The sequence below is a fragment of the Podarcis vaucheri genome (genome assembly GCF_965113315.1).
Source record: "Podarcis vaucheri genome assembly, chromosome: 6".
Classification (NCBI taxonomy): domain Eukaryota; kingdom Metazoa; phylum Chordata; class Lepidosauria; order Squamata; family Lacertidae; genus Podarcis; species Podarcis vaucheri.
The window spans coordinates 91,864,410-91,889,526 of record NC_138764.1 but is presented as its reverse complement, the minus strand read 5'-3'; the positions used below and the strand labels follow the sequence as shown (position 1 = coordinate 91,889,526).

The window sequence follows — 25,117 nt, the reverse complement described above, 5'->3', positions numbered from 1 at the left end:
GCAGAGTTTCTTGCATCATCCTATGTCCCCGCCCCACCCCCACCCCAATAATTAGCCAAATTCTACCTTCTCATCCTGTAATTGGCCTCTGTTCCCAGACTGTTTTTGGAAGATGTCAAAAGAGATTGCAAAATATTACTTCACAATTAAGTAGCTTGGATGAACACAAGATTCCGAGGTGCTTAGATATTTGTAAAGCCGCACAGCAACAGAAGCTACCACGGTTGGCTTACAAGTTCGGTGCATCCCCTCCCATACGGTTGGTGCAGCATGAACCAAAAAGACACTCATCCAAAACTTGAGGACAACTCCCATCAAAACAACTAGCAAAGCAACTATTCATTTTAATGGATCCGGATTCCACCCAGACAATCCAGTTAAACAAAAGATGTGGGATGCAAAGCATATTTCACCCATTTGAATTCAATCGACCCGGCATTCCGGTGATGGAACACATTTGCTCAAAAAATACAGGGTGGTTTGCCTATGTTGCAATAAAAGTGATGAATGTGCACCAAGTGATCTCTTGCAAGTGTTGAGTGAACCATCATAGATTAGCTGCTACAAACAGGTGGTGCATCATCTCAGACATGCTTGTTTTCAATGGACGCCATTCATACATTCATTTTCCATTCATCAGAGTTAAACATCCATGCACATGTGAACTAGCTCAGGGCCCCCCCCCCCGTTATTTCAGTTAATTATTTCAAATGGGTGTACACCATGTGCTTAAAGACATGGAACTGCAAATCCATCTAATCCAAAATTTGGAATCTGTGGCCCTGCAGATGTTGTTGAGACTCAAACCAGCCCAAAACAGAATGGCTGCATGTGCTTTCTGTCTGCTACCCTCTCGCCTTAAACTCCACCGCCAAGTAAAAAAATAATAATAATTCTTTTGGAAACAGTTCTCTCTGATCTGAAGGTTATTGGAGGCTGATGGAGCTTTTATTATGGGTGAGCTATTGCTCTTTCAAAACACTGGATTCTACTGGGAACTCTCCACCACTGAACCACTGCTGTCTCGGGGACATTCCTAAGCTAGTTATCAGAACGAACATTCTCATTCCGGATTCTTAAAACTCTTTTTAGACACTTTCTTAATTTATGGATTAATTTCAACTAGATCTGGTCCCCTTAAAGCTTTGTATCAAACTCCTTAATCAAAAGTTATGCAGTGGGGCAAGAATTCACCAAACTGTTTGGCGAGACACACACTAATGTGCCTCTGGAAATGAATTAGTTAAATGATGAGAGGTTCCTAGGATTCCACTGGAGAGGCTACCCAATTCGCTCTCCTGCTTACACCACATCTGCAGCAACGATGGAGCACACTCTGCCTTCCCATCCAAGAAATAAATTTATTTGGCCAACGGTAGAAGTATGGATCGAGACATAATCTGGGGGTGGAGGAGAAGAGACAGGAACAAAGGAGACTATGCGCACACTGGCTATCCAGATCTTTTGAGAAGCGCTGTCATAAAAATTTCTATGAATAAAAACTTGGGATTGTCGATTACTCAAGCACAGATCAGCTGCTTGTTCACACACAGATGAGTCACAAGGATGGAGTTACAGCAGCTCTGTTTCCAGTTTAGAGTCTGCGCGGGCTCAGATGAACGCTAACTCCCACAAACACACGCAGCCTACATCCAGCATTACATCAATGGCCCCACCCCCAATTTAATGCTTGTGAAATTGCACCCCCACATTTATCTCTCTCTCTCTTTTTCTCCCTCCTAATGATTTTGGAGCACTGGGCTTCAGCGGGGATGGGGGAGGCGCAAGTCTCAACAGCAACACTGACACACCATGTGGTAGTGGTAAGCAAAAAACAAATAATTCAAGTTAAACACTCTTAGGGTAGAACCAGATCCAAACCATATATCTAAAGTACATCCAGTGCATACTTATGGAGCACACTCCTGGGAACTTAAAGTTAAGAGTTTTAGGAACGCGGGTGGCACTGTGGTTAAACCACAGAGCCTAGGACTTGCTGGTCAGAAGGTCAGCGGTTCGAATCTCCACGACGGGGTGAGCTCCCGTTGCTCGGTCCCTGCTCCTACCAACCTAGCAGTTCGAAAGCACGTCAAAGTGCAAGTAGATAAACAGGTACCGCTCCGGCGGGAAGGTAAATTGCATTTCCGTGCGCTGCTCTGGTTCGCCAGAAGCGGCTTAGTCATGCTGGCCACATGACCTGGAAGCAGTAATCCGGCTCCCTTGGCCAATAAAGCGAGATGAGCGCCACAACCCCAGAGTTGGCTACGACTGGACCTAATGGTCAGGGTCCCTTTACCTTTACCGGGGATTTTGGCTCTGCAAATGGGGAAATTCACCCTTCCCAGGATTCTTTGGGGGAAGTCAGGAGTTTTTAAAGGTGTGCTGGATGTGCTTTAATTGCATGGTGTGGGTCTGCCCTTCGTCCTCCAAATCATTTTGGACCACAAGTCCTATCAGCCCCAGCCAGGGACTGCAGTCCAGAAACAACTGGAGAGAACTATGTTGGCAAAGGCTGAAGCATATGCATATCTGGGCTAAAGTCTGAAAATGGAACAACACTGCTTTAGAGGGCATGCTCATCCAAGTCACCTCGTTTGTCCTTTACCCAGAAAGGCTCTTTTTAAAAAATAAAGAATTAAGACTGACCTTCCACCAACGATGTCAACAAAGTCACATTTGCAGCTTTCCTTCTGCCAGCTGGAAGGTTGAGGCCAATTTTGTCCAGCTTCTCCCTTAGAGATCGGCCACCATTTTTAGATTTGGCTCTGCAAATAGCGGGGGGAAAGAGGTGGACAGTGTTTTATTTAGCTGCACCCCCCCGAAAGAGGCCACATTTCAAAGCAATTGAGAAATGCCAAATTACTGACATTCAGTGCAGTTCTGTTGTGTTGCGCGGGGGTGGGGGGTGGGAGAGGAATCGAGGGCGGGGGGGTCAGAATGGAAAAACAAGCTTTGACCTACTTTTTAATGCTCCATCACATAAACATCAGAAAGCAAGATCAAAAAGAAAGGAAGCGGTGGGGGGGGGGAGAGAATACGCTTTGCCTTTGCATTCACACTATCAAAGATCATTACACTTATGGCAGGCATAATGAAAATTGAACATTTTACAAGCATGGAGCATCAAGTTGAGCATTTGTTGAGGCACAAGCATAGATATATTAGCCAAGATTGCAATCTCAGCCCAGGCCTTCGAAATCAGGAGTACCATTTGAGGAGGAGGAATATTGGGGAGGGTGGGTCTGAGCTGGATTCACCAGCACACCCCTTTGGTGTTTCAAACCACATGCTTTTGATTATTCCTCAAGGACGCCAATAGCTCTGGTTCTTCTTAGAAAGTAACCACAACAGATGCTCTTAAAACACTCTGTGTGTGTGCTTTAACCTATCCAAGAACCTTGCTCAGAAGATCTCTCCTCTCTTTATCCAAGTTAGAATTCTCCATGGGTGCAGTTAGAGGTCGTTTTTAGCCCTAGACTTCATGATATTGGGCGAGGGAGGGTCCAGTCTTTAGATAACAATATGTGTTAGTTCAAAATGCAGTTAGCCAGGCATAGGCAAACTTGGCCCTCCAGATGTTTTGGGACTACAACTCCCATCATCCCTAGCTAACAGGACCAGTGGTCATGGATGATGGGAATTGTGGTCTCAAAACATCTGGAGGGCCGAGTTTGCCTATGCCTGCAGTAAGCCAACCCCAACTGCATTGGAGACCCCCTTGCTTGTTCCGCAGAGCAGGAGCCCTGAACACCTTTCCAACAAAGTTCCCCCTGGGGTTGCCAACTTATTGATCTCTCTCTGCAGCTGTGCCTTTAACAGCAGCTCTGTGCACAGACATTAGCAGGGAGCATGGCTCACTTTGCTTCAGAAAGCTTCACCCGCCGAGTGTTGCACCTCTGACTTGCTATTAAAGACACATGGGTGTGGGCATGTATCTGTGTGTGTGAGAAGTTTGGCCAGTTGGCATCCTTAACAGCAAACTGGAAATTGTACCCTTGGGTTGAAAGGTGGGAGAGGAATCGGCCGATTATTAATTTATGTGAACGCCATTTAAACACTGTGATACACAGGCAGCCGAGTGAGTAAGAAAACCTGAAAATAATGGGTGCAAGATTCTCTTTTTGTAGACTGAGAAGCAACGTGTCATATTAACAGGAAAAAGAGAACTTGTTTCTAGACTTGTTATAGCACTTTTCATTTCTGGAAATGCAAGGGGTGCTAAAGAGAAAGAAGAGCGTGAACACAGAGCTTGGAAATAAACCGCATTAGGATGCAGCGTTTGGGTTTCACTCTCTCTCCCTGCGCAAAATTGTTGAGACACAAAAATGGTATTTACATGCCGTTTGGCTTAACAGGTGGCATGAGAAGCTCTAGTCACTGGAATAGTTTTGACGGGGCTGGGGGGGGAGGAGAGAAGAGGGGGGTGGAAATCACAGCCTCCTACCTTCGAAGAACCCCTCCCAGCAACGAAGCGTTGAGACATTCTGGAGGAGAGAGCCTTCTCTGAACCTCTGCTACTGTCACTTTGTATTTAGACGTCGAGCTGAGAAGAGAAAGCCGCCCAGGAACAGAGCAGAATACTTCGTTGGGGTTGATCACGACGCCGATAAGTCCATCCTTCTGGCAGGGGAGACCTAATGCATTGTTTTTCGTTAATGAAATAGGACCTAGGGGAACCAAGATATACAGGGGGGAAAGAGGATGGTGTGTGTTTTTTCCCCACTTTTGGGTTTTCCTTTAGGGAAGTCTAAATCACTTAACATTTAATAGATCTATTAGACGTCATAAATCCACTGTATTTTATTAACCCATTAAGATGCATTTCCCAATGGGGTTCTCATGAAGAGCAGCTGAAACTTTTAACTGCAAACTATACAGTAAGAAAGTGAAAAATGTAGAAGACCCTCCACATTTGATGCACTCCTACTAATATTATTTAATGATAAAAGAGTAATACATACATTTGCATGCTTAACTGCTTTTCCAGTTTGCAGCAATGCAGCCTATTTTTCTCTGGCAGAAATGCTCAGTTTTATTGATGCTATAAAATGCAAGCTTCATTTAACTAAAGGAAGTCTCCTTTTTCTGAAACCTGAAATGGCATTGGGTGGCTGCAAAGCCCTACTTGACAGGGGGAAATCCTCTGTCTCAACAGCTGTCCCATCTTTAACAACAATGAACAGTAAGGTGGGAGAACATCAACCTTGAATCTGCCCCTCACCTGGATAGCAGACTGAGCAAGCATAAAGGTCACCGTATTTCCCGCTATCATGAGATCATTGCATTTATTTAACCTACAATAATTATTTTCCATATCTACATTTGCATATTTCATGCAAATCTATATCCTCTTTTTTAGTTATGCATTCCCTGCTTTTTTGCGTGGGGAGGGGGGATTTGTAAGCAGCCACCATAAATGCACGGTTGCATTGCAGGAATTGTAGTAAAGGAAGCAAGTCAGTATAACTTATCTTACGTGTGCCTGAGAAACAGTCATGTTTTGCCAAATCAAAGGCCAGTGTCCCGTCCCCTTCCCCCCTTTCTCCTCCCCCCATAATATATGGGACAGGAAATGGTTTAACAATCAGGCCCAATACTTTTATTTATCAAAAGAGGAAGATTCTCAAGCGGCATGAAGCTGACAGCAAAAAATAAATTAAAAAATACTTCTGCCGTGAGCTAGTTCTCAGATCGGCACCGTTTACAGCAAAAAAACATTTCTGCTTTTTCTCAGTCACGTTTTTCCTTTCCAAGTCACCCTGAGGTTTTTCAGGAAAAACTCTCCTTTGTTTATTATTTTTAAACAAAGTAGAGGGAGGAAGGGACAGAGAACAAGATTCAAGGAGTTCATCTACCCTGGTATCCCCCACATCAGTTCCCCCCCCCCAAAAAAAAATGCCACCAAAGAAAACTTTTCACTGTGGATAAATCCTAAAGCCCATGCATTTAGAAGCAATAGGGCAGCAAGGTTAACCCATTATTCCCTGCTTAGAAAGCCTGAAGGCAAATGCACTTTTCTCCCTCCATGCCTGCCTGTACCTATCTGTGTATTTGCCTGTATCTTTCAACAGTGATCTCCCCTCCACCCAGGTCATTAATGAAAGTAGTGACAAGCATTCCCTTTCTAATAAGGAAAGGAAAGCAACATGGGCAAACTCCTAGATGCAGGAAAGAATAAAGACCTTTGCTTCAAAACAGTGGCATTCCCTGGTTAATTTGACAACAGGCAAAAGCTCTTAGCCTTTTCTCCAGCCTGTATTGTAATACTTGGGATCCACATCTACTCTTCCCCGGATTAGATCAATAGAACATTTCTTCCCACCACCCAATCAGCTTTTGACAATTCTTCATTAATTCACCTGCCTTGCCAAACACTCCTGCTTCGCTTCCAAAGACCATATGAAAAAGGAATCAAAAATTCAAAAGTATCTGCAATAGCCTTAGATTTTTGCCTTACACGCTCAGGGATAGAAGCTCGTTCATTTCAGAGACTCTTGACATAATCATACTGTAATCTGCACAGTACAAAACCATAACTTGGTAATAATCTCAAGAGGGGAAGCAATCGCTTTCCCATACAATAGAATATTGAGGCTTAAAAAGCAACAGTTCACCCATGTGAATGTTGCATCAGGATATTTTTTTTTCCTGGTATGGCAAGTACAGTTATTTGCTGTTCCTGGGGAAATTACAGCTCAGACTAGTTTTTAAAGTTTCGACAAGAAAATTTAATAACCCATTTTATTAGTCCCAAATTCCACATCCTGGATTTTTTTTTTTAACAGCCTTTAAAAGCATCTGTATGTAAACAAATGCACACTCCAGTCAAACCCACAACCTACTTACTTTGGAGTAAATGGGTTACTGTATATGGAATACAGCCTCCGGCACACATGCTAGCTCATGCAGAGAACTGGAAAGGAGTAGGGGAGCTCTATTTTTCGTTTACAGAAACTTCGTTTTTTAAAAAAGAAAAAAGCCACACGAAAGAAAAATCTTTTTTCCCAAACAATCTACCGCAATGAAACTAGCCTTTATCAGTTAGAAATTCTTATCTTTTTAAAAAGAAGACAAGAGAAAAAACCAACAGGAGAATGCAGATTTACTGACCTTTTCTAATGACTGTCTGGTCATGCATTAATAAATGCTGATCTTCCACATGCTGGAAAGAGAATGTGAATTTTTTAGAACACAATTGTGGAATAAAGAAAATACACCCCACCTTCTCTCTCCCCCCCCCCCACACGAAATGCACATACACAATGCTATTTTCCTCCAAATGGCTATGAACCTACGGATTAACTTTAAGGCTAAACCCTAAACATATTACTGTATTTTTTGCTCTATAAGACTCACTTTTTCCCTCCTAAAAAGTAAGGGGGAATGTTGTGTGCGTCTTATGGAGCGAATGCAGGCTGCGCAGCTATCCCAGAAGCCAGAACAGCAAGAGGGATTGCTGCTTTCACTGCGCAGTGATCCCTCTTGCTGTTCTGGCTTCTGAGATTCAGAATATATTTTTTCTTGTTTTCCTCCTCCAAAAACTAGGTGTGTCTTGTGGTCTGGTGCGTCTTATCGAGCGAAAAATACGGTGATTGCAAGAGGAGCCTTTTATTCCAATAGGATGCCCACGTAGTGACCAGAGACCAACAATCAGGTATACAGTCTTCTCTTAAGAATGCACACAGAAGCGCCAGCCCTACTGAAATCAGTGGCGCTTTATTTTCATGCAAGTTGGTGTGTGCAGCCCATTTCTGATGCTAACTGAGAATTCAGTCCCATTAAGTTATCTTATTTCTCAGAGGGTATCTGCGCACATTTAGGACTGTTGCTCCATGCACTTAACTGCACACCGATTTCACCAGGACTTCAGCACGACTAGTAAGAGATAAATTTCACCCAAGGCTTTTAAGGATTGCAGTGTGCACAAGACATGAAACTGCAGTTCTGCTGCCCTAATTTGGCTTCCGAAATGGGCACCATTATAAAGTTTTGTGGACCGATTACCTTCTCTTCAGTCCGGAGGAAAAAGATGTTGGACAAAGAGGAAGGAGAGCCACGCCATACCGTTAAATTATTAAAGGACACCTGACATACATTTAAAACACATGACTTCCCCCAAAGAATCTTGAGAAGTGTAGTTTGCCCCTCACATCGCTACACATTCCTAGCACCCTCAACAAACCACAGCTCCCAGGACTCTTCAGGAGAAGACATGGGCTTAAAATGTGCATTGAATGTCCTTTAAATGCATGGAGTGGGTCTGTTTAGGGTTTATTCTACAAATCAGAAAACGGGTCTAGCTTCTTGCTGAGCAAAATGGTGGGCTCCAGTCTACAGTTTCCGTCCCCCGCAAAGAGCCTGTTCTGTATGGTCTATTCATAGTGGTGATATTCTGCAGATTTTGGAACACAGTGCAAGGAATGGAACTTTTAAGCAACTGGTTTTAATCTGTAAGACACTGCAGTGACCTCTCTCTGAGCTTTAGGAACACCTGGTCAATAATGCAGAAGTGGGTTCCCTTGCAACGGTTTTGTACAACGACCAAGGATGCAATCCTGTGTGTGCTTAGCTGGGAGGAAGTCCCATTGAACCCAATGGATCTTACTTCCTAGCAGGCAGGCATAGGGCTGCTCTGTAAGAGAATGAAGGAGGGACTCTCCAAATCTCTCCTCACAGTGAACTCACTAAGCCAGCCACTCCTCAGCAATGCAGAGATAATTCTGACCTAACTCAAAAGGCAAATTATTGAAATAGATGTGAAGTGCTTTGAACTAGGGTCAGGAGTGGCTGGTCCTCTAGATGCTGTTGGACTACAACTCCCATCAACCCTGACCACAGGCCATATTGGCAGGGGCTGGTGGGAGTTCGAGTCAATGAACAAGTTCTCAATTCCTCAATTAGGGGACTAAAACTAAAACCAACAAGTACATCCTCATCACTGAAGCACTCTATGGAACAAGAGACAGGGCACATGATTCTCCTCCATGGCTCTTCCATGCAAGACTGCCATTTGCCTCATTGTGGTGTGGTGACCCTCCAGAGATGACTGGGCTCCAGCCAGCATGGTCAATGGTCAGGGAAGTTAGGAGCTCAGCAAAATCTGGAGGGCCACAGGTTCCCCCAACCCTGACCTGGAAAGGTTCAGATCCCTGTTCAGCTACATTTCTCATGGAGTGATGTTGGGCCAGTCACTATCTCTCAGCCTAACCTAACCCACAGGGTTGTTGTGAGGACAAACTGAGGGAGGGGCATGTATGCTGCCTTGAGCTCTTTCAAGGAAAGTCAGGTATAAAGGAAAAGCATAAAGAAGGATCAGCCCTTAAGTTTGCCACGTTTGACTGGTGCTCACATTCCAGGTGTTTGCTTTTCTGTTGGGCATCATGGAACTTAGGAAGCTGCCTCAACAGAGCCAGGACATTGGTCCATCTAGCTCAGTATATTGTCTACAATGATGGGTAGGAACTCTCTGGGGTTTCTGACAATATTTTCTCCCAACCCTAATTTGGTGGTCCTGGGGACTGAACCTGTGGATGCTCGACCACTCAGCTACAGTCCCTTCCTTTAAAGAAGACTCCCTTTGGTGAGGCAACCAGAGCTTTTCTTCTAGGCTACAGGGCATCCAGAACTGCAGGGACACCATTTATCACTTTCGCCAATCTTTACCTGCACCTCTTCCATCTGGTGGGCCATTTCATGCAGTCCTAGGTTCTCTGCCAAGCTGGAAGCATCGAGGCCGTGGCCGTGAGGCAGGAGCAGCTCAGATCGCCTGTAGGTTTCCCTTCTCACCCCAGCAGAGCCGCTTTCCAGAGCCGGGAGATGGGGCACCAAACCAGACCGAGCGTGGTGGGACAAACTGGAGTGGTCTTGGCTGGTCTGGCGGCTGGGCCAACTGGTTTGCTGCTGGCTGGGGGGAGGCGGCGGCGGCTGGTGGAGCGGGTTGATGGAGAAAGGATCGCCCAGGTGAGAGTAAGGATCACTGGACTGGGAGTAAGGCAGAGGCTGGTACGGGGGTGGGAAGTAAGGGGGCTGGAAATCGGAGGCCCCCGAGTGGGAAAGGGGGGGTGCCGGACTGTACAAGTGCTGGCTGACGGCCGAGAGGTGGGGCAGTCTGGGGTTCCCATTGCTGCTGCTGTCGTGACGGTCCTGTAGAAAGAAAGATGATGTGTCAGTCCAAGGCATCATAGGGTCTGGACTGGGTGGGGGGAGCAAAGAGGAGGAAGTTGATTTCTATAAAAGAGGTACCAGCCTGAAAGGAGGATATTTGGGGAGGGAGAGGTTCACTGGTAGCCCCACTCAAGGAGCCAGCAGCACATTCAGGAAGCAAGGTCCACTGTAAATCGACAAGTCTTAGTGTTACATTCTGTCTTTCAGAGCAAGGTAGCATTGCAAGTTAGGCTGCAATGTTACACTTACCTGGCATCAATGGATCTTACTCCTGAGTAGACATGCATAGGGTTGTGCTTCAATTTATTATTATTTACTTGGCACACAAAGATTTTTAGCCATAGTCCTCCAAATGACCCATTTGAAGTAACAAAGTTACAATGAAACTCTCTGGATGAGTCTAAAATATCCTCTCTGCCCCCCTTTTTTTAAAGACTGCAGCCTAACCCTGAATGAGGTGGGGGGGGGATATATACTAGCACCTGGTGGACCAAATTAAATTTTATCTGAGGACTGCAGCCTCACTCACCCACTGAAAGTTCAAATGATCTTATTTTCAGCAAATGCGTTTGAGACCAGTTTGGTTTTTAGGAATCTCCTGCCTCATTCATAAATACAGATACTTTTTAAGTCAACACACTAATTTAATTTAAGTTCAGTTTCAAATCAATGGAGAGATAGGGGAAAGAAGGGGAGGTTGAAGAGTAAAGCCAAGTCACCCTGAAATCCTTGACGTACGCTCCAACTTGTTTACTCAGAAGTAAGTGCCACAGAGCACATGGACTCCCAAAGTGTACATAGGACTGCACTTTGGGCTTCCTGCCATAGAGCTGGGAGGCTTTTTGCATATACTTAGATCAAAGTGCATGTCCTTGAACGAAAAACCCATTTATGTCAATGGATCTTACTTCCAGAGAAAATTTGTTTAGTACTGTAAATTTTGAGTTTGCTTTTTATTTAATTTGCTTAGATTGGGTGGGGGGGGGGGTAATCATTTTGTTCAATACTGTGGAAAGAAGGAAATTTCCCCCATTTGTTATAAAGAAAGATGTACTCTCCTTACTACCTAAAAAGCCCAGAATTGAAATTCGGTGATTAACAAGTTTTATGTTGACTGTATTAGTGTTCCCCTCCTTAAAAATAAACAAATGCTTGCCTTCACGTTGTCTTAAAGTACAAATCCACCGTCTTGGGAAATGTCTTACAACACTCCTATGCCCATCACAGAGTTAATTTAAAAAATACCCCCCTCCCGTGGCCATTGAAAAGTTAATATAACTCACTGCCCAGGGCGCCTGTTAAGGAGGGAGAGAGCAGAATATTAAAATCTGCCGAAAACAAAACAGCTACCTTTCCAGTACTGATTTCTTTAAAAAGCAAACATGTAATCTTGAAACCCCTGAATCATTTAGAAAAAAAAAAAATCTCGACCTCAACGCAGCATTAATCAATAAATGAATGAAATTAAAACTTTTCAACAAAAACACCAAGCAATTTAAAGCATGTCTAAACCACACTGATAAGCCTGGGGTTTTTAAAAGCCGCTTCTCCCTCCACGCTCGTTAAACTAACAGGGGCGGGTTAATCAGAAGAGAATGGAGATCCCGACCGGGACCCTGCGGGAAGGGAAGCGGGGGCGGCAGCGGCTTCTGGAAGGAGCCAGAGACGCTGCGGTGTGACCAATGGACCAGAGGAAGGAGGGAGACGCTGCCACCTTCAAAGGCATCAGAAATAGAATGACTGGGGGGGGGGGAGAGGAGAGATTGAAGGATAACCTGACGGTGCCATCGTTTATTTTATATTTGTTTTGTTTTTATTATTTTCACGTCCCTATGCACATTTCTCTGGGCGTTCAACAAAACCTGATCCCAGGGAAATGAATAGGTCAGTCTGTCGAGAAATAATCTGTACCCGCTCAGAGTTATCTTTGCTTTTTCCTCTCTCACCTATCGCAGGCACCCAGAACAGACGCGAAAAGCAACGCTTGGCAAGGACTTGCTATCTAGAACGCGCGCTCAGGATTTCATAGATATTGTTAAGCCAAAGCGCACTTGGGATGACTTTTAGATGCTGGATTTGACCGAAGCCTTCAGGAAGGAAGCGAAAGCGGACCTCATTTGAAAAGGAAGAGAAAGTTGCACACCTCATCTTCCAGATATCTATCCAGGCGACCCTGCCATTTTCTTATACTGTACCAATAGTAGGGCAAATCCTGGCCATGTCCACTCAGAAGTCAGTCCCACTTAAATCCACGGGACTGAGCCCTAGGTTCAGTGTGTATAGGATTGCAACTCCGGCTGCGCTCCTTTGCACTCTTTACCACTGCACGCAGAGTAGGGCGAGAGGGATTTACTTCCAAGTAAGCATGCCAGAGGCTCGCACTGCCCGTTGTCCCTATCTGGGACTCGCTCCGAAGCGAAAAGTGCATTTTAAAAGAGGCGCAGCTCCACGGGGAGATCAGGGGACCAGTTCAAATCCCTGGGATCTCCCTCCCGCAACTGTGGAAGCCCACGGGATGATTCTCCGCCTCCCCGAGAAAAGCCCATTTCGGATTGGGATGCGGACTTAGCAGTATCTGGCCTGGGGATAAAAAGTCCTTTAAACTCCCCCAGCTTAATCTCAAAACCGTGGCCTCCTTGATTCCAAATCCACCCTCCCACTGTGCACCGATCAGCAGGCCTCGCTGCACACGGGACTTACTCCCGAGTAAAGCTGTTTGGGCTCTTGCTGCAAAGGTTCTGTGCACACTTTCCTGGGAAAAGCCAAGCAGCCTCGTCGATTGCTGTGGGGCAGACGTTTTCCCAGCAAACGTGTTAAAGAGGAGCAGGCTACTGGGAGTCCCTTAAAACACCCAAACAAATTCCACCTACATGAGCGCCTTGTGGATCGCACTTTTCCCTGTAACCTTCTGCATCATCGCTGGGAGGGAAGGCCTGAATTCCCAGTGCAATACAGTTCGCGCTCCGACCCTAAATGGGTTTACACGAAATGTCTACATGAAAAGCGGGTGGGGGAAGGAGACTAGTCTCTCCTAATCTATCGCAGCCCTATGTGGAAAGTAAGAGGGGACAATCCCTAAAGGGCTTTTTAAAAAAGAAAAAGCGCTCTCCTTATTCTGGATTAATTAATCCGGATTAACTGCAACCCGAGCTCCTCACAAGGTTTTGAGGAGATCAGAACACACCAGTTTCCAGCCATAGAGTTGCAGAGTTGGAAGGACCCCCTTACGCATCCCCCTTGCAATTGGGACAAGGCCCTTGGCTAGAAAGTGGGGCGGAGTAATTTAACCACGCGAAAAGTGACTTTAGGCACCAGCCCGTTGTCCTCCCTCCTTAACATTTTTTAGGGTTCTTTTTGCAGGGTGGATAAGCGCCATGTGCAAAGCTTCTCCGGTTGAACTTCTGCCCGCCGCGCACAGATTTAAAGGGGAAGGAGCCCTGCCCGAGTTCCCACCAAACCCTCCGGGCAGCCGTCCTCGAAGTATAACTCGGCTGCGTGGGCATCCATCTCTTTCTCTCTCTCTCTGCGCCGCCCCCGGAGGAAAAGGAACCGGGCCAAGCAGCCTTCCCAGAGGGCACGGGCGCCACTTCGATGCCAAGACCGCCGACTTCCTGCCATCCCCTCCCGGGGCCTCCCCTGTCTCTCTCCTCCTGCCTACCTCGCAGCCTCCCCGCATGGCAAAAGAAGGAGCGAGCAGGCGGCCTCCCTTCCGCGCTGGGCAGAACCCGTCCGACAGGCTGGAGCGCTTGCCTCGCCGAGGGAAGATCTCCGGCGCTCGCTCGCTCTTCCCTCCTTCAGCCCCCCTCCCCCGGCCATGGGCGGACTTCCGACGGGGCGCGCACGCACGCACCTCGGCCGAAAAAGCGTGCGGAAGTTTGCACTGATTTTCACCTCGGGGAGGAAAAAAAAAACGGCGAGCAGAAGCAGCTCGGAGGGGATTAAGCGTTTCCGCTCCTTCCTGAACGCCGCGCCGTCGGAGCACAAAAGGGGGAAATCACTGCTCAGTGTTTTCTGGGAGGGCAGATCTACCCTGTCCTGGAGTTTTGGGGAGACCAGGGACTTCTTTCTGCTCAAACAGGGGTACACGCAGAGGTGTCTACTCAGAAGAAAGCCCCACGACTTCCAGGGGACTCACTTCTAGGATAGGACCACTACCGTCGGAAAAGGAAGGTTTTGGAAGGGGGGGGTCGCCCACCACTCAGTTTTAGAATTCTCTAAAATGCCATTTCAGCCTGAGCGCAGCGCGACTGCCAGGCTTTAAGGGCGCACCGAACCGCAGCCGCTTAGGATACTGTCTCCACTTTCCGCGCGCTTGGAACGAATTCCAGACGCTGCGCAAACGCGGCTTTCCGCGCTCTGGACCTCGACCATGCTGTGCGTTTTTATTACTGGGGGTGCAACGCACAAGAAAAATGTCCCTCAGGGACTCATTTGAGTTCTCCAACTACTGTATACTTGAAGGAACCGTTTCTCTCGGGGGAAATCCCGCTAGCTTCAGTAGGACTACTCTAGAGTAAGCGGGAATTGGGGGTTTTAAAAAACACACACAAACGAAAAAATATTGGGTGATTTTTAGGAAGATCCTAGGCATAATCCTACTGAATTCAGTGGTGCTGCTTAGGTACTACCGAGAAAGTCTACGACTAGGACAGTAGCCACAGCCTCCAAAGCGGAGAGGGGAGGTGCCAATCACGTCCCCCCCCCCCGCATCTTCTCCGCTCTTCGCCAGCTTTGATGACCTTGGTTGCAACATCTTTATTATTATATGCATATACAAAAGAGAGAAAGAGGATTGTTCGGAGGTTCTTGCTATTTTAACACACAATTCAAGGTCCGGGACCATTAAGTTGCGAGTTCGGAACGGTCCAGAGAGCAGAAAGCAGCCAAACACTGCCATCCTATTGCGCAAATTCCACGTAAAAATGCTTGGGGTTCATTATCTCATTAGGGGACAAACACCTTAGTCGGCTCCCGCGGCAAATCTGACTCACTCCATGCAAACTTGCATCTCATCTTAACTTGATCCAAGCACTTAATTTTAAGTTTTAGAGCGCCCCATTCTATAAAGTCTTCTTGCACCCCCTGCCCCACACAAGAGGGTTTTCTCTGAATTTAAAGTCAGAATGCAATAAAGGCATCCAAGGCATTAAACTGTATTTCGATCAATTAATTCTACAACTTATGCCTCAACAGGACTAGCGCCTTATTTTTCCTTTATGAGCAAATCAAGCCCCACCGATTTTCAATTATTTGCTGCCTGGCCAGAATGCCTAAGCGGCCTCTTTTTGTTCGAAATAAACTCTCTCTAAATCCCTTGTTTCCATCCTCACATCTTTAAAGGCTCCAATCCGAGCACCCCCATTCCACCGGCGGATGCGCCTACCGCCTGCCCCTTTTGTTTCCCGTCCAAGAAAAGAAAACCCCAACCAAACCACTGAGGACTAGCCCCATGCACAGCCCTAAGCTCTCACCTCACAGTCCTCTTCGTACTTGACATTGTCTGCTAGTTTCCACAACATGGCGTCCAGTATCCCCCAAAAATTAAAATATAAACCAGAGAGGGCAAAAATTAAAAATAAAGCAAAAGGGCGTCCCAGCCCAAAAGTCGTTAATCCAGCAACTGCGGGGGGGAAGAGCAGCTCTTCCCCGCCACCTTCAAAGGGCTGTTTTAATGGGCAGGCATACAGGCAGACTAGGGGAGAGAACTTCACTTCCCGGGAAGTAAGTGACTGAGCCTCTTTTCACCGGCTCCCCTTAATGGCAATCTCATTAACATAGCTCCTCCCCAGGGACGGCCCGGGACGCGGGGGCTTCCCCTGACAGGCGGCGCCAAGCTAGCCAATAGCGAAGGAGCCGCAAGCCGCTTCTCGGCAAGCCGCGCCCCCCTTGCGCTCTCGGCTTTGGAGCGTCTCCAAGGCGCACACACGCGCGCCTGGGAAAGCGCCAGGCTGCCCAAAGGCGCACACGCATGGCTAGCAACGGGGCGGGGAAAGGGCCAAATGTCTACCCAGGGCGCGCGCACGCAAGCGACGGGGAGCGCTGCAAGCTGCCATGCACGTTTGGAGCTGGAGCCGAGACGCGGAGGGGTCTCCAAAATATTGTTTTATTTAAAAAAAATAAAAAGGCCAAGAAAAAAGTTAACCCTTCGTTGGCCAGAAGAGGATGCTGGCAGCACAGCAAGCCAACCACCGGATGGAAAGAGTTGGAAGCTGGGAAGCATTAAAAGGAGAGAGAGAGACAGCAAGCAAGCAAGCGGAGAACAAGAAAACCGAGCCAGCAATAGCCCCCGGCTGCCTGCCTACCTCCCCCCAAAAGGGAGAAGGGGGAGTTTGCTCTGGGTCACAGAAGAGAAGCTAACATAGGTGTTAATAGTTCCCAGAATACACGGCTAGATGAGAAACCACAAAGGGAATTGATGTGGGTCGTTCGCCTGCTCCTGCGAAGCCGTGCGCTCCTTTTTTTTAAAGGCCTTGCGCATAGCGCGCTACTTTTAAGTCTAGTTTTGATGTGCGTTGTGTTTTAATCTCGAAACTTATAAACTAGGGCAATACCCTTCCACCAGGCCAGCTTCTCACCACAATTTAGCTGCCGGTGTTTTGCTCAAGAACATCTTACGTCTGATAAGCTGTCCCTGGGGAACCAGGAAAGCTTGGATCGCCACTTGACGATATTTTGGTTGGTCTGATTACCCCCTTTTGAATTTCAACCACCACCGCCACCCAGAGACGGCTGCCTTTACTTTTTATAGTTTGCGAGTGGCTCACATTTTACCGTCGAAATTAAGAGCCGTATTGCAGCCTGATCCTATGCAAAGCTAGGTCGCCGTAACCAATTTTGCTGGGCCCCTAGGATCGTGCGCGCTTGTTACAATATAATCCCATGAGTGCCTACTCGGAAGTAAGTGACACTCTGTTCAACGGGGCTCGCGCCTAGATAAATACTCAAAGGCTTGCAGCCTTAGGCTGTTGCCACAAACACAACAAGGGATTTTTGCGGTACGTTAAAGACAGATTTATTATGACATGAGATTTTTTTCCCCTCCCTGGGCAAGAAACGACTATCATTATTTGGGACCTGGCCCAATTGAGACAGGAGCAACTGTTCACGATTCCTGGGTCTTTCTTACAAATATGCCCACGGTCTGGATTATCAGCCCGCGGACATCAAACGGGACTATTGCCTTGATCCTAAACTCATTGACTAGGAAAGAAAAGGGCAGCGTTTCTGGCTCAGAAGACTGCAAATATTATGCACGTTTACATAAGAGTAAGGCGCACAAAATCCCGGGGAAGGCCTTTGTTTGTAAAGAAATAGAATCCTAGCAATAGTGGTAAACCGGTTTGCAAAAATTCTATTTGGCAGCCCTGCTGTAGCAAACGTAGAACAGTACCTTGTGGCGCACCGCGCTCGCTTCCTCTAGCTAGAGCCCACTTCCACAAGAGATCTGCTAGTCCTTCAAGGTGCTACCACACTCCCTTCTGTTTTTCGTTGACTCGAAGCGTGGGGTTTTCTTCCCCCAACTGATTTTTGTGCAAGCCTGGGCGGATGCTGAAAGCTCGCCCTACGGTAGAACTAATCTCCGGCAAGTGGCCTTAACGGCAGCCTCCTGTGTTTGCAGCGTGGGTTGATTAGATGGAGAAACCTCGACTTAGCATAATAATAAATATTAACAATTTAAGCTTACGAACGAACAAAAGCATCCTTTGTGCTTAATACCCTTCCCCTAACGCGCCGCGGAATTCCTGAGATGGGGACAGTTACAAAAAGGGAAAGATACTGACAAGATTAACAGTTTTTTAAAACAAAAAATTGCATAAATGGCTCACAGTAACTTCCGATAATGCCATACTCACCATTGTGCCTACAATCTGCGCAGATAAAATCCAATCACACTCTTAAGAGCGATGACAGGAATGGAATAGACTCCCTAAGTAGAACTTTGAAAGTTACTTGCGATCTCTGCAGTAGAGTATAAAAACAGGATCCTGTGGCATCTATATCCGAACACATTTATTATGGCTGAGTATACAATCCTCTTGGATCTTAGCCTCCCTTAACAAACCCTAAAACACCTCTCTCGTTCTGCATGCATTCTTTTTAAGGGATTTGCTAAAGCAAAAGGGTTGAGCGCGCCTTTTTAGAGACAAATAAGCTTTCCATCAAAGGTGTTATTTATTTTCCTGAATTTGTATTCCTCACTAGAGTCTGGAAGTCCTAGCCATGTCTGCTCAGGTGTAAATGGGGATTTCTCTCAGGCAAACGGAGTTAGGATGGCAGCCGAGCGATATAGCGAAAGGCAAACTACACTGCAAAGATACTGGAAACACAAATCTAAATCCACGAAAGCTTATGCCACAATACGTATGCAACTTTTTAAAGGCGCCACTAGACGGCTGCTTCGTTACTTTTAAAACTACAAATAAAATCGTACGCCACCTTTTCTGCACTGGCTGACGTTCCCGGTGTTTTACAGAATATGAAGTTAATATTCATAGGCTTTCTCTCAAATAATAGGCTGATCCCAGTCTCCATTGCGCTGAAGGAAAACCTCCTTTATCTCAATGGAGGTTTCCATAAAATGTGTTCAGGGGGCGCGTGTTAGCTTCCTTTCTCCATTCGTCCACTTTTGTTCCAAGCAAGGTAGGAACAAGTTGTCAGCTGGACAGCTGGACATGCAATTCTAACCATAACGTGCTTCCTTGGAAGTCAAATGCCACAGAAATAAGGGAACTCACTTAGGTACCAGCTAAAATAGCTACGATCCAGCTACATTTACACTTAACTCCATTTCAATCAAGTTCCATACACCGGAAACTCAAGCATTGACCTCCGATTTGGATTTCCCTCTCCGGGATTTTATAAGCTTTTTATGGCGTGGTCCACGAAGTTAATGGGGCATCTAAGCGATTTACAACGCATGTTTGCTCAGAAATGGGCCCCACTTTAGTCCAACGGGGCTTGCTCACAAGGAAGTGTGCATAACGATCGCACATCCTTTCGGATTAAATAGTAATTTAAAAAGTATTTAAAGTGTTTAACTTGGCGACTGGAGGATGAAACACACTTTTTTAAAACAAGGGATGGTGTTGTTTTAAAAAGGCGATCAGTTTTCTCCTCTGTTCAGTCGCACTCCTGTTTCTACAACTCAGCCTTATTGACTGGGAGGCGGGTAACCCACTCGCCCCCGTTACCTGCGGGTAAGGCGACTGAATTCAGTAAGATTTAATTCTGAGCAGACCTGGCAGACATGCATAGGATTGTAGCATTCTGACCTAAGCAGTTATCCTCATTCATTCCACATACACACACTCCTTCAGCTTTGTGGACTTAGCGTGGAGAGGGGGAATTTAAAAAGCTCTTTCCAAGTATTTAAGAGCCATGTACTGGAATCGTCCTGGATTTCTCTGACCTGGCGGGGGGGAGTGCTTAAGGTGCCACACTAAATAACACTCCTTGGACCTTTTATTGAAAACTTCCCCTTTAGAATAAAACTGATCGATTTATATTGTTCAGCTGCGCCTTATTCTTCTCCCACCCTCTTGGGAATCCCTCAAACTGTACGCGGAAGTGGTCCAGTCGAAAGGCACGCTGTTCAAGTGAGCCTGCGATCTGGCTCATAGCTCCCCCTGCCCTTCCAGCTTTGAAACTGACCAGGTGAAGATCCCCAGAGCGATGTCCCTGACCAGTTAAGGAAAAGGAGGTCGGGGTGGAGGGGGGGGAGGCGGAGAGAAGAGCTAATCACAGCATGATTCTCCCCAGCCCTGTTATCTGTCAATCTGGCACGCAGGTGCTGAATCCTAGCAGTGACAGGGGCCCAGCAAGGGCAAAATAATCCTCGTTTAACCGTAAAAAGGTGAAGCTCACTCAGCTCCTACGTCTCTCAGGGAGTTGGCGTCACTAAGGCTGGGCATCTCAGCAAGCAAGACACAGGTAGTCTTAAAACCCCCTCAGAAGTGACACGCCATCACCACCACCATCCCCTTAAGATACATTTATGTTGATCTCCTGCAAAACAGTCTAAATGTGAGAAGGGGGGACTCCTACTAAAGGTTGCCATTTAAGTAGAACCAAATTAGGGGTGCCAGTTGGCCCTTCTTTTTAAGGGGTGCTTCAAAGTTCAGAGCACCTTTGATCGAGGATCAATCCTTGCTGACGTTTCAAAACTGAGCGGGGTTATAGTTCGACCCTATTTTAGAACAAAAACCAGAATTATGTTTCCAGTTACAGATAGGTAGCCGTGTTGGTCTGCCATAGTCAAAATAAAAAAATCCCTTCCAGTAGCACCTTAAAGACCAACTAAGTTAGTTCTTGGTATGAGCTTTCGTGTGCATGCACACTTATTCAGATACCTTAATTATGTTGCAGCTCCCAAGCACGTTTACTAGGGAGTAAGTCCCAGTGCACAAAGTGGCATTTACTTCAGAGTAAGCATGCGCAGGAGGCATTCTTGCAGTGCTATCCTATGCATGTCTGACCCCACTGAGCTCCATGAGGTTTATCCCCAGACAAGTGTTCATAGGACTGCAATTGCCAGGCTGCAATCCTAACCCCATTTACCTGCCGGTCAAGTCCCACTGAAGTCAATAGGACTTACTTCTGAATAGTGGTGCTTAGGATTGTGCTGCTGGTTTCCTTTGAAAGGCTGAAGGAGAATTCCTCACCTTTTGAAAACTCCCAACTTGAATTGAGTCCCACTCGTTTCAAATGAAATCGCCAAATAAGACTGGGAATCTCTGTATGCTTACTAAGCAGTAAGATACCCATTGAAAGTAAATTATATTATGGTGCAAACTTTTGTGGGCTTGCGTGTGAATGAACGGTGACTATTGTCTGGTTTTGCCAGAAGAGACAGAATGCATTTGTAGAAAAAGCAAAGATACCATTCAGTAGCTAATTCGTTTCAAATTAAAATCAATGGGGCTTGCTTCCTTGTAAATGCAGTTAGGCTCAGAGTCCGATATGCTGTTTTTAAAACTGACATAAAGGTGAAGCAGAAATGTGTTAAAACAAATGCCTCTAGATCTAACTGTGAAGTTATAAAGTGGCTTCAGGAAATTCAACTATCATTATTAATTGTAAACCAAATTGTAAATCATCTCAATCCTACATTCAGAAGTAAACTCCACTGTGCCCAGTTTCTTCCGAATCAGTGTGCATGTAATTCCATTTTAGGAGTGCAAGCCTACACTTCTCTACTTGGAAGAAAGCCCCATTGAATTCAGTGGGTCTTCTTACCAGGTGAGTAATTTTAGGGCTGCTCTTAAGTACATCCATTCAGAAATAATCCACACTTCTTTCAAAAGAACCTTCATATGGGTGTGGTACAGGCAAAAGCAAGTTCATTTTTAAAAATACTGTAAATCAAGTAAACTTTTCAAGATGAGAACCTAGGGAAATGGGATCTTTTGGTCAGAATTTAAAACATGTCCCGCAAAGCTCAACCACCTGAATTTGCAGACCCTGCCTACACACTGGAGAGGGTGGGGGGAGAGGGAGAGAGACGGAATATCCGCGGAAAAGAATTGAGAACCAGTTTTACGTTTACACAACAACTCCCACTGTTTTTAAAACTTTGGACCACCGGCTGCCTTTTCTATACCTTCTCCGGTAGAGAGATCTCGACCCCACCCAAAGTACCTCTTTCCTTTCACTGCTAGCTTGGCTCTTTTCCAGCACAACCCCACCATCACCCCAAATTAAATTATCCAACTTGCTCTAAATGTATCAGCGACGAGTGATTGAATTAATGCTGGCGTTCTTTCTCCCGTTCATTCCCACATTCAAGAGTTAAACGTTAACGTTTCAGCTCTAAAGAGATGGTAAATACATATAGGAGTTGCCTGAATCAGAGACATCATCTGCTTGCTATGGGACTGGGGCATCCTCAATATATTTATAGCTCAATCGCAGCTAATCCCATTAATTATGATACACAAAGAAATAAAGCACTATGCAAATAATGTGGGGGGGCAGAGAGATTCTTAGTAACAAAGTGGATGTTGGATATTCAGGATAAAGCCTGCAATTTTAAGCACACTGAAGTCCCATGGAACATATTTACACCAGTTAAAAGCCTCTGACAGTGCAAAAATTGTAGCATATTTTAAAAGCATCTGTCACGGTGATTTTTTTTAAAAAAAATAATGTTGCTGTAATTATGCTGAAGTATAATTAATATAAAGATGTGTCTTTCTACACTAAGGGGATTGTGCTTTTGACATGCAAATGTAGGCCCATGTGCAATGCATACCTCTATACGTGTCTACTCATAAGTAATCCCTGTTGAGGTCAATGGTTCTGGCTGCAATGTAAGCCTGGGGTTGTAGGCTTAATTGCATACAGTTGCACAATGAGTTGGCCAGATAGAGACGCTCCTGGGAATAATTCTCAAGTACAGGGAGGAATGGGTTAATGTTGTCCCCTTTCTAAGTGATATGCTTGGAAATTTTATGCCCGTTGAACTAAAGGATTCAACATGGACGTGTTGATAAATTAGAGGATAATTCTTGGGCGGAAGGAGGACTGGCGCTTTTTGAAAACCCACGATGTATTTGAGGGTGAAACCGATATTTTGGGTGGGTGTGTGAATTAATGTCAATAGTAACTGGGAGGTTCCTAATTCAAGGGAGATGCTACTCAGTTGCAACAGGTGACTGACCATGTGCTTAAAAGAGGCGTTCCAAATGCCATTGCTATTTTCCTGCCCTATAGAAAGAAGTGAGGATTCCCAACCAAAAATACTGCGGGCAAAGGAATCTCTTAATGGTTACCTCCCTGACGAAGATATTTGTTTGGTTCAAAAGCTTACCTTGCTCCAGTTATCACTAAATACCCATCTTTAGGGTTTCTGAACGAGCCCGGCTCCTGATGTGCAGAGCTCGTAATACATACAGCCTGCTCGCCCCCGTATTCATTCAGAATTAAGGCTACAACCCTAACCCCCACCTACCTGGGAGTAAGCCCCATTGACGTCAGTGGGCCTTACTTCCGAGTAGGCATGGTTAGACTTGCACTCAAGTTACACCAGAGGAATTGTTCTAGTGCCCAGCATTGCAACAGGAGTCGCTTCTTCCCACCTGCCTCAGGTCAAATTTCCGACACTGAAATACGGGGCTTCAGGCTGGCGCGAGAAACGCAGAAGCAGGGCCGAGGGCTGGGGGGGGGGAGAGTGGCGCACCCCCTCCATACTCGCTCCGAATGTTAATTCTCTATCGATTGCAGGAAGCACTGAAATCATTTCGTAGAGCAAGCCTCGAAATAGCTAGACTGAAGGAACGGATTTCCTTCTGGGAAAAGATCGAATGGGCTCAGACACTGGAAATTGAATGATACATCGAATTCCAGAAAAACCTTCCTAATTCCAGAGAAACCTTCCTTTTGCTGTCTCTGCAGAGGCTTTCCGAGGCGCGCATGGTTTTTAACTTCGTTGGTTTCTTATGACTAACTTGCTGTTTTTCAGTAACCGCTGGAGAGCAAGAAATGTCTTAGGGTCACCTTAAGGGCTAGCCACTTTATAGCATAAGCTTTCCTGGACCAGTCAAATGAAGTGGTCTACAAGTCTTTTCAGAAGTTGCGCTTGTCCAAGATAAAGTATGCGTACACGCATTCCTCCCCAACTCTAGCGGGATGGCCCTGTTACAGGGCAATCCTAGCCGTGTCTACTCCGAAGTAAGCCCTATTTAATTCAAGGGGGCTTACTCCCAAGTAACTGGTTAGGGCTGCGGCCTTGCAGTTTCTTGCAGCCAAACCAGAAGAAAAAGTCTTGTGGCACCTTTAAAAACTAACAAATGTATTATGGACCAGTAAAGCTTGTGTCACAATCAACGTGTTACTCTTAAAATAGCTCACCCGCTCCGGCCCATCCACAATTCTCTGGAACCGGAGACTTTTGGCTTCGGGCCGATCTGAGCTGTCATTCTGCAGCGTAGCTGAGCGCGTTGGGGGCACCGCAGAGAACGTGGCGCCCCCTGCCCTTAAAGAAGGGGGCTTGCAGGCAGAAATGCAAAGAGGCTTAAGGCTGCAACCCTGGGCAGGTTTACTTGGGAGTAAGTCCCGATGAACTCAAGCGACGGCTTTTTTATGCGCGTTTATTCCGAGTCAGTTAAAACAACACTCCGAGTCGCGCGCGTATCGGATCGGGCGATGCCTGAGTACCATAGGACTTGCTCCCGGGTAATGGTGTGCAAGGATTGTAGCTTTCCGTGAAAGTTAGTTCTCTCCCTGCTTTTTCTCAATGGGGTGCGATGCTAAGAATATATATGTGGGCGCATTGTTAAACACCAGGCTGTTGGTGAAATGTACCAAACTTTCTCCCACGTGCGCGAGAAGTTGCTCGAAAAGCCACGAGGTTATCCGCCTTGGGAAAGAAATTCCTCAAACCCCTTCCCCTACACAGCCCGAACTCTTCTGTGGAGCCTCCGAGGAACTTCTAACCCGTGGAAGGCTCAGAGCTCCAGGAGCCAAGCAAGACCCTTGATCATCCCCGACCGACTCCTACATTCTGAGCCACCAGCCAAACCCCGCACCGCCTCCATAACTTGCAAAGAACCTGGGGGGAGGAAAAAAAGCAAAGAAGGCGACTTACTTGCCAGTCGATCCTCCCTAGCAGAGACATGAGCCACCCGGTGGGGCTTTGAGCTGGAACCGACGGCAGGAGGGGGCGGGGGGACTGAAACCCCACGCAGCTGCCTCTTCAACTGGAGTCCCAGCCAAAGCGCTTCACCTGGGCGCACGGCGAGGCTGAACTAGGCGCCTGCGCAGATACCTGCTCGTCTACTCTCTCTCTCTTGCTCTCTCAATCCCTCTCTCGCCCCCCCTCCCTTTAAGCAGGAGCATTCCTCGTTTTTCCTGCTAGCTCTGATTCCTTCTGGTTTCAACTCCTGGGTAATCATCTGGCAGCCTGGTGGCGAGCTGATGGATATCTACCTGGGCTGCCCTGTCTCCCCTCTTTGAA

At 46.5% G+C, this 25,117-nt stretch overlaps 1 protein-coding gene across 3 annotated transcripts in view; it reads right to left on the bottom strand.

The window, feature by feature from the left end:
- The window catches only part of TFAP2C (transcription factor AP-2 gamma), a 33,182-nt gene extending 8,273 nt beyond the window's left edge, over positions 1-24,909 (bottom strand). Inside the window, exons 1-5 of one of the 3 annotated variants that reach the window (XM_082226268.1) lie at positions 24,749-24,909; positions 9,664-10,143; positions 7,111-7,162; positions 4,445-4,667; positions 2,647-2,765 (exon numbers count right to left, since the gene is read on the bottom strand). In XM_082226268.1, the coding sequence (XP_082082394.1) occupies positions 2,647-2,765; positions 4,445-4,667; positions 7,111-7,162; positions 9,664-10,143; positions 24,749-24,778 (904 nt within the window). In that variant the 5' untranslated portion in view covers positions 24,779-24,909. Of the gene's footprint in view, positions 1-2,646; positions 2,766-4,444; positions 4,668-7,110; positions 7,163-9,663; positions 10,144-15,635; positions 15,901-24,748 lie in introns of those variants that run through there. The other 2 variants (XM_082226267.1, XM_082226269.1) reach the window with 2 other exon arrangements.
- Positions 24,910-25,117: the final 208 nt, after the last annotated feature.